This window comes from Chrysochloris asiatica, unplaced genomic scaffold (assembly GCF_000296735.1).
Source record: "Chrysochloris asiatica unplaced genomic scaffold, ChrAsi1.0 scaffold00028, whole genome shotgun sequence".
Taxonomy (NCBI): Eukaryota; Metazoa; Chordata; class Mammalia; order Afrosoricida; family Chrysochloridae; genus Chrysochloris; species Chrysochloris asiatica.
The window spans coordinates 16,427,649-16,437,636 of record NW_006408546.1 but is presented as its reverse complement, the minus strand read 5'-3'; the positions used below and the strand labels follow the sequence as shown (position 1 = coordinate 16,437,636).

The 9,988-nt window shown below is 37.7% G+C and overlaps 1 protein-coding gene across 1 annotated transcript in view; it reads left to right on the top strand.

Moving 5' to 3' along the window:
- The first annotated feature begins 8,174 nt into the window (after nucleotides 1-8,174).
- The window catches only part of PIK3CB (phosphatidylinositol-4,5-bisphosphate 3-kinase, catalytic subunit beta), a 120,987-nt gene continuing 119,173 nt past the window's right edge, over nucleotides 8,175-9,988 (top strand). The window contains exon 1 of the mRNA XM_006846651.1: nucleotides 8,175-8,345. Within this exon, the coding sequence (XP_006846714.1) occupies nucleotides 8,175-8,345 (171 nt within the window). The remainder of the gene's footprint in view (nucleotides 8,346-9,988) is intronic.

Genomic DNA, 9,988 nt, shown 5'->3' with positions numbered 1-9,988 from the left:
GTCTCCCCAAACTTCAGACCAACCCTCCTTTCCTCTTCTCTCACTCTTCTCTAGGTTGACAGGAGTCTATGGAACATGGTCGAACGCAGCCCATATCTTCATTACTGACTTTCCCCAACTTCCACTCAAATGTAGACCAGCAGGGTCGCCAGCACGTTTACATGCCTGCTTGTGTGTTCCCTTTGAGTTGCAGTCTTGGAGGGGTAGATATCCTTTTGATATCACGGGATTCCCCAGCCTGTCTAAGTTTAAGACCGAATGCAGTCAAGCATTAATTGAAAGTACTTTGTCTTTGGAAATAACTGTAAAATTACTACATGGATTACAGCACAGTGGGAATACAGTGCCTATTTCATGTTACTCTTAGTATGACAGTAGTTTATAGATGGGGAACAGAGTGACATTAGGCAAAGTCTAACCCATAGCCATTCATAATACAGTCTGTGTTTATTAATGCTTTTGTTTTGTTCTTTTAAAAAAAAAATTTATGTTTTGAATTTTGTTTTTTTGTTGTTGTTGAGAATATACACAGCAGAACATACACTACTTCAATAGATTCTGCATGCACAGTTTTGTTTGAGTTGTGGAACCATTCTCATGCTACTTTTCTGAGTTGTTTCCCTCTCATTACATAAAGGTACTCTCCTTTACGTTCCCCCAGGTAGATCTTAAAAGAGCCTAGTACTCAAGGCAGACTTTCTTTTTTTTTTTTTTTTAACTAATTAAACTAAACTGTTGTTTGGAAGCTAGGTGAATTCCCTTACTATTATCCTGAGGTAATCTTTAAACCTTAAAACTGAAATAGATTAGTAGTTTGGGGAATTCATCTAGCTTCCATGGCTCCAGACAGTATGGAGTCCATGAGAATTTGTAAGTTTTTTTTGTTTCCCCCTTCTTGATCATGATTCTTCTATGAATTTTTTAATCAAAATGTTTAGTAATGGTAGCCAAGTACTTCCAGTCCTCTTAGAAAAGGAGACTGGTCTCATAGAAAAGGAGACTGGGAGACTGTTGTTCATGGAGGCAATTAGCCACACATTTCCTCCTCTTATTCCTGTTGCTCCAGATGAATAAAGACCAATTGTGCCTTGGATAGGGGCTTGCAAGCTTTTAAGATCCCAGTTATTACACAGAGAACAAGGAAGTAGAACAGAAATATTTGTATGTTATTAGGTCAATTAACCAAGATGCTCTTTGAAATCATGATTCTAAACCAAGGCACTAGATTCTATCAGGTGTTTGGCTGTACATAAGCAGTCTCAGTATTTACTATTATTTTTTGTCATTGTTGTATTTGTCACACAGCTTTTGCTAATTCAGCTTTTTACAGTTACACAACTTATTGACAGTTATTGCATTAATCAGCAGTACAGTCCTGCTCTTCCTAAATCAATGCAATTTTTCTATCACTGCATATGGACAAGAAAGTCTCTACCTATATCTCCCTCCCAAGGAGCTCTGATAGCGTAATGGTTACGAATCAGGCTGTGAACCGCAAGGTCAGCAGTTTGAAACTACCAGCTGCTCTGCAGGAGAAAGATGAGGCGTTCTGCTCCCGTAAAGATTCACAGCCTCAGAAACCGTGTGCAGGGTCGCTGTGAGTCGGAACCAACTCCACGGCACATAACAACAACAACCACATAGCTCCTTCCCATTTTATTATTGTTATCACTAACTACATCATTTTTCATGCTCCCTATAACATAATTTTATTCTTGCTTCTTATGTACTGTTCCACGCAATTCCTTATATTAGGGATCTTTCTTTTTATGTATAGCCTTGAATTACTTTCTGATACCTTTTACATCTGCAGAACTCCCATTAGTATTGTTTGTAGTGCCAAACAAAACCACTGCTACCAAATGCCACTAAGTTGATTCTGACTCATAGCAACCCTATAGGACAGAATAGAACTGCCTTATGGGGTTTCCAAGACTGTAAATCTTTATAGAAGCAGACTGCCACCTCTTTCTCCTGTAGTGTGATTGGGAGATTCGAACCACTGACTTTTTCTTTATCAGACAAAAAGATTTAAGCACTGTGACAAAGGGCCAGTCTTGTGGATGTGAACTTTCTCATCTGTTCATTTGAGAATGTTTTAATTTCACCCTCATTCTTCGTTGACAGTTTTGTCAAGACTTTAAATACATCCTTACATTGCCTCTTAACTCCCAGTGTTTCTGAGAAGAAACAAGCACTTAATAATATTGTAGCTTCTATGTGACTGTTTACTTCTCTCACTGTTTTTAGGATTCTCTGTTTATCATTACTTTTTGAGAGCATAGCTATGGTGTCTGGGTATAGATTTCTTTGAGCTTCTTGGATATGTTTTACATATCCTTTGTCAGATTGGGGATTTTTTGACATTTCTTCAAAAAAAAAATTTTTTTTTTTACATTTTTGGTCTGTTTCTCTCATTTCCTACTAGAGTTGCCATGATGTGTAGATTAAGTCTTTTATTGTTCCATAATTCCATTAAACTGTGCTCAGCATTCTTGAGCCTTTTTCTATAATTTCTACAATTTTATCCTTTGTTCTGTCTGATTGAATATGTTGTATTAGAAATGAATCCCAGTGTCACATAAAAGACACTCGGTGAGACTAAATTACCTTGGCAAAGCAAAATTTACTCCTGCAAGATGGTGCGTGTGCATAGCCTTACATACAGGAACAGGCCAGCGAGCACAGCAAGTGGGCAGTCCACTGGGGTTGTTAATCCCTAACTCGAGTCTCGAGGCTGTGTCTCACCCTATTGGCTAGGGTTTTGACTGCACAATCTTTTCCCCTACCTGGTTGGCTAGTTCAAAATTTTAAGGCGTGCATTTCTACTTTAGGAAAAGAAAAAGAGAGCAATCATAAATTCTTTACTCCAGGAAGTAGTTAAAAGCAAAAGAGAGCGATCATAAATTCTTTGCTCACTTCAGGAAGTAACCAAAGAAAAAGAGAGAGATCATAAAGTATTTACTTCAGGGAAAAAAAAAAAGATTACCCGAATACAATAAACAGGATTATAATAAATAAATAAATAAATAAATAAATAAATAAATAAATAAATAAATATATATATTTCCACCCACCCCCCAAGGTTGTTAGATTCTTCCATTGTATTTAGCATTTCAGTTATTTTTCCTTTCAGTTGCAATGTTTTTGTTTGGTTTATTTTTATCTCTTTTAGATCCTCGTTTTGTATTTGCATTGTTTTCCTCAGGTCTTTGAATCTTTGTCTGTTTTCTCTTAATTCTTTAATTATGTTTGACATTGTTGTATTACTGGTTTCCCTTACATTCTGAAAGTAGAGCATTCCTGTGAAACCTTTTTTGTAAGCTGAATTGATGTAAAGTGTATTGCCACTAATTTATACAGGAACATTTTTTGGAGCTTTCTCAGACCCAAAAGTTAGTTACCAAATCTTAGCAAATAGCACATAAAATCTAAAACAATACTTAAACATGAATGTTCAGAGACTCAGCTCAAAGCCATGTCAACTTGATACTGAGATGATGAGTGTAGTTCTCAAAGAAGGAGATTGGCAAAACCACATTGGCTGCTCATGGTGAGCAATATATTTGTAACAGCTTGCTATAAAACAGATGTGGAATTCTAGTTTCACTTTTCATCTTACTTGTTTTTGTTTTTGTAAAAGTGAAAACCGTCTTCATGTTTCTTTTGGTTAGCAAAAGTAGATACTATTATCTTTTGTAAAACCAAAGTGATAGGAAGCGAACTTTTGAAAAGTGTCGATAATTGTTTTTACATTCTTTTCATTATTCCATCTTTGTGGATGCAGTGTTGCTCCCTTTGTCTTGGTTCCTTTGGATTGACCAACCAGAAGGGGCTATCATGTTGGTCTTGAGACCTGAACTGTGGGACGTGCAGGAAGATCCGTTTCTTTTGTCAGAGTGGGGATTTTTTGTCATTATTTCTCCTTTTAAAAAAAGATTTTTTAAATCTTTTCTCTCATTTCCTACTAGAATTCCCATGATGTGTAGATTAAGTCTATTATTTTTCCATAATTGCATAAAACTGTGCTTTTTGTGTGTGTGTATTGTGATTTTTTTGTTGGGGCATTGGAATTTTGTATGGTGTGTTTTTTGTTTTGTTTGTGTGGTTTTATTTTTGGTGTTTTTGCCTGCACTGTTTTCTGCAGAAATCTTTTAGGCGAGCAGAGCCTTTGGCTTTTGCTTACTGTTTCTTGTCCTCTCTTGATAGTTTATTTCTCCCTTCCTGGTTTAATTAGGATATGAAAGTTCTAGATCTCAGTTTTTCAACTTTAAATGTCTCCCAGACATACCAGAGAACTTGCTGAGGTCACTCTTTCTGCCACTGAGTTACTCATTTGATGCCATGCACTAACCATTCTGTTCAGCAGGGGAACCAGCCCCCCCCCCCCTCATTATTATTACACTGTCCCTCAGTGTGTTTCTGTAATCATGTTTCTTTTGAGAAACTTATACTTAGCAAGGTCACTTTTGGGTTGGGTTTTGCCCAATAATTTTTTCCCTGCTTTGTAGTGGTGTTGTTAAGTACCTTTGAGTTGGTTCTGACTTAGAGCAATGCTGTATAGGGTTTCCAAGGAGCAGCTGGTGGGTTTGAACTGCTGACCTTTGGTTCTCAGTCCAGTGATGATCCTACAGTGCCACATCAGAAAGTTCTTCACTGTATTATGTTCTTCCAATCTGTTCATTATTTGGCATTCCATAATACAGTTCTTATCCCTTCATCTCATTTACTTGAATGGAACATCATTTCAGGTTGTTGTTGTTTTTGTGTTTGTGTGTGTGAACCTTGTGATTTTTTGTTAAAATCGGAACCTTAGAATATTATAAGGTACAAGCTTTCACAATCCCCCGAATATGTAGTGTTTTTAGTTATGATGTCAGTGCTCATATCTGGTAGAAACTCTTAATTAAACAGACACATTCCTACTTTGCTCAGTCTAAGTACTTATGAGAAATTTGGTTCAAATTTCAAATCTTTAACAGCTCTCAGATTAGAAAACAAACAACAATGAATTTGCCTCTTTCCTTCCAGAAGAAGCCTTTAGTCTCTGGTGACCACTCCCTCTTCCACTTAATGAGGACTCTCAATTCCTGCTGGACCAAGATTCAGTCCTTTAGCAGCTCTAAAACTAGTCCGTGTTCTTGGTACAGCACTGTGGGACAAGCACTGGACTGTTTATCACAAGGTCGGTGGTTCAAACCCACCAGGCACTCTTTGGAAACCCTACAGGGTGTTTGAGTCATAACCAACTCTTCGGACCTTAACAACAACAAAAACTAATGACAAAGTACAACACTGGTCAACCATTCTGAGGCAGTTATAGATAGCCCTCAGTCCTTGGTTGCTGTTCTACCCCCACTATGTGAGATACTTGTTTCCAGTTAGACCACAGTTTCAGTTTTTCAGACTGCTTCCAGACCAATTAGAATTAACACCCTGTGAAGTGTTCACTAGCAAGATCTAAACAATTTATTTCAGAGCTAGAGATTGGGACTCTCCCCACTGCATTTTGGCTGGGAGTGCAGGTCCAGTTGAGCTCCGTTGCAGCTATTTGCCCCTCAGGAAGGGTAGTGGGTGGGAGTGGGAGTGGGGGTGGTGGTGGAGGGGTGGAGTTGAGGACATTCGGAATTGTTCTCCAGGAAAATCTGACCTATTTAGAGCCTTTCCCATTGCACAACCTTTATTGTTATTAAGTGCATCAAGTCACTTCTGACTCACAGCCACCCTGTATAGGGTTTCTGAAGAGCTACTGATGGGTTTGAACCACTGATCTTGGGTAGCAGTCCAATGCCTATCCTACAGTACCACACCAGGACTCCCCATTGCATTAGAGAGCCATGCATTGACTGGGATGGCTGGACTAGGGGAAAAAGTGATCTTTCTACCTTAACAGAGTCATTCCTGTGTTGGATTCAGTTTGCAGCTTCTTGCTGTGTTCTTTAGCCTACCATTTTAGCATTTTCATAGGACTGATTAAAAACTTCCATTGTTTGTCTTGGTGTTTCTGTAGTAAGTGTCATTATCTTAGACTTGGTCACTCAGCTATTTTTCTATAATAGTCTTAAAGGTAGCTTTTTATAGTTGATATGTGTGTATTAACATGGAATTGGTTGTCCTCTGTGTATTCTTTTAACAGTTCTTCCACCATTTCTGCTCTTTTTTTTCTTGTTGCGGATTTGCTGTTGTTTGAGTCAACCTTTTACTCATCCTAGCATTTGACAATCCTACTATCTGAATTTGAAGTCTTGATATGGCTTTGTGGGCTAATGTGCTGGACTGCAAAGTTGGTTTGAAACGCAAGATCAGCGGTTCATGCTCACCAATTACTCCTCAGAAACCCTATACAGGTTCGCTATGAGTCAGAACTGACTCAGCAGCACTTAACAATAACACCACTCTGAATTTGGTTGATTGCTTCCCTGAAGTGTTTTAACTTCTTTCCCTTTGTCCCAGTAGATAGATCTAGAGACTGGATAAGATTCAGGTTCAGCTCTTTTTAAACTTTTTTAAAATCAAGATTTCCCTATTGTTGTGCTGTCAAGTTGGTTCCAACCCATAGCGACAGCGACCCTGTGTAGGGTCTGAGGAGTGGCTTGTAAGTTTGAACCACCAACCTTACTGTTCAAACTGACTTTGTAGTCCAGTGCATTAACCCACAGTGCCACACCAGGGCTCCAGTTGCTTTACACATAAGGAGGCATATAATGTCTGATTGTCCCACTTTCAGTGATTCAACGATAGAAGATTCAGGTGGTGTTGACCTAATACACACACTCACTGTAATGGTTATACTTTTCCTTTCTTTGTATGAATTTTTAACATGCACTGATGATGATCATTGTCTAGATCTGTTGTTTTGTGGGAGGACTGCGTAAAGGTGATTTCTAATTATATCATTTTTGGTTGATGCATTTTTAGCTGAAGGTCTAAAAATTAAAGCAAGCAAACAAAAAGAACTTTAAGCTTATGAATGTAGTTAGCATGAACTACAGTTAGGTTAGTACAAAAAAACAGATTAAATGTTCAGTTTCCTTCCTTGTTCTTTTCTTTATTTGTTTTTAGCACAGTGAGTTGAGTCTAGCAGCCTCCAAGGTGTGGCACTATAGGGTAAGTACTAGACACTAACCACAGGGTCAGCGATTCAAATGTACACGTTGCTCCTCTGAGTCTCTATGAGTTGGAACTGACTGGACAACACTAACAACAACAAATGGTGATCAGTGAAGAGTCCATTTATTTATTGTCTCATTTATTAACTCATGTTTTTTATATATTTTAATAACTTTATTGTTCATGTTCTTCCACCTATTATTGTTAATGTGTTCTTAAAGGAAGTCCCTTAGATTTAGAAATGGATGAGATTTAACAGCACTCATGTGTTAATGTATTTGTTGGGGTGGGGGTTTGATAAATGGGTAGTGTATTTCTTAAGTGAACATCTAGCAGCAGAAAAATCAAAGGGCAGTTGTGATACTTAGGATCTTGGGTATAAGGAATAAAGAAAAGTAGGTCAGAGATATTGCAAAAAGGGCTTTGCCAGCTAAATTCAGGAATTAGGTTTTTAAAACTTAGGTAGTGGACTAAAAAAAGTTTATGGCATTTTCTATCTCACATGAGAACTATAGTAAACTTACTTGAATACCATTTTTGTTGAATTTTAGAAAGATGAATTGCTAAATAAATTAATACTTTATAAAATTAAGTCTGGTTTGAATCGCCACTTGAATGACTATTAACCAAATTTCTCAGGACTCTGTAATCCTTTAATCTATACTTTTATCACATGTGATATACTTTCCTTGAATTTGACTTTTTGTGCTCGTGTATGTTGTTAAGTACCGTGGAGTCGGTTCCACCTCATAGTGACCCTGCACAGGGTTTCCGAGCAGAACGCCTCATCTTTCTCCTGTGGAACCACTGGTAGTTTCGAACTGCTGACCTTGCGGTTCACAGCCCGATTCATAACCACTATGCTACCATAGCAATGGCCAAAAGTATTCTTAAATTATTTCTAGTGTTTAAAAAAAAAAAATCCTATACATTATTTAATTATCCCTCTGTTACATGCTTGCTATATTGAAGCGTTGGTGGGCTTTAAAATATCTTGGTATACAGTTTGGCTCTAATGATCTGCTTTTGCTAAATTCTACTTATTAAATTCTAGGACCCCATGAATGTGCTTCAGTTTCATAATGCCTCCTGCTATGGCAGATATTCTTGACATCTGGGCAGTGGACTCACAGATAGCATCTGATGTCTCCATACTTGTGGATTTCCTTTTGCCCACTGGGATCTATATCCAGTTGGAAGTACCTCGGGAAGCTACCATTTCTCATATTAAGCAGGTATGTAAATAGACGGGATTTGTATTAAGTTGGTTTATTGTGTCACATAGGTGAAAATGTGATTCTTTTATAAAACATGTTATTAATATAAATCATGGTAATTGTGAGGAAAGTTTTAGTTAATAACATTTTAAAGATTTTGATGCATGCTTTGGTTTTTTTTTAGGCAAACTCATATTTGCTCCATCATTGTTTTTAATTCATATGTGATAGCTAAATTAAGCAAGATTGATGTTGTTGTTGTTAAGTGCCATTGGGTTTGTTCTGATTCATAGCAACCCTGCATAAGGTTTCCTAGCAGCAGCTGGTGTGTTTGAACTGCCAACTTTGTGGTTTGCAGTCTAGTGCTAATCCTAGCCATGCCAGCAGTCTATATATATATATATTTTTTTTTTTTTTTAAGTTAAAAATCTTTGTAGTTATTGTCTTTGAGTTTGTTGCTGTTTCTTTTTTTTTTTCCCAATCAGTAATTTTTGGTTGGGTTCTCCTTTCTGACAACTTCCCACCCCCTTCCTTTCATGATTACACTGCAGGAAGAGTTTTCTGCTGTTCACTAGAGTTTTTCCTCCTCCTCGTAAATGTGATCTGCCTTCAATTGAAAGCAAATTCATTTACAGGGTAAGTCTTGTCCTGGTACCACACTATAGAATAAGCATTCGACCGCAGTTGTGGTCAGTTTGAATTACACAGTTGGCAGTTCAAATTCACGATTTGTAGCAACAGCACTTAATAACAACAACAACATTGTTTTTGATTAAGGAGCCTCGGTGGCCTAGTGGGTTACAGGTTGGGCCAGCAGTTGGGGTCCACTAGGCAATCCACAGGAGAAAGATGAGACTTTCTCTGTGAGTCAGAAACGACTCACTGACACCACACCACTACCACCATCATTATGTTGGATTGCATTTTCAGGTGAATTCATGAGTGCAATTTATTTGTGGGTAATTCTGGTGTTATGCTGCTAACCACAAGGTTGGCTGTTTAAACCCACCAGCCACTTCTTGGAAACGCTATACAGGGTTGCTATGAGTCAGTGTATAACAACAACAATGATTTGTGGAAACTAAAGCATACAAATGAAATTGTTTACTGAACTTTCTTTTGAATGTTTTTCAAATTCCTGAACTTGAGATGAAAATTATGGGTCATGCTATTTTTAAAGAAAAATACTTAAGACAAACATTTTTAAAGCTCCTGACTTGGGACAAGTTTTTGAACTGTTTTCCATGCTGCTATATCTGGGAAGCATGACAAATTTTAAACTGCATGATCATTGAAGGCAAAGAGAGAGAGAATTATCTTAGGTACCCCATAGGTGTTGTATGCCTATTTTATAGTTACTAGAGACAATTATGAGGAACCTTGGTGATAGAGAGGTTAAGTGTTCAGCAGCTAGCCAAAAGTTGGCACTTCAAACCATGAGCCTTTTCTGTGGTAGAAAGATGTAGCAGTCTGCTTCAGTAAATATTATAGTCTAGAAACCCAGTAGGGTAGTTCTAATCTGTCCTGTGTAGGCTTGCTTTAAGTTGGAATCATACTCAAATGACTATGAGTTTGGTTTTATGCAAGCAACAGAGATGAGATGTCTCTGACTACAGCGGAGACTGGATTAACCAGTGATGTATCCTGTTGGTTTTATGTAT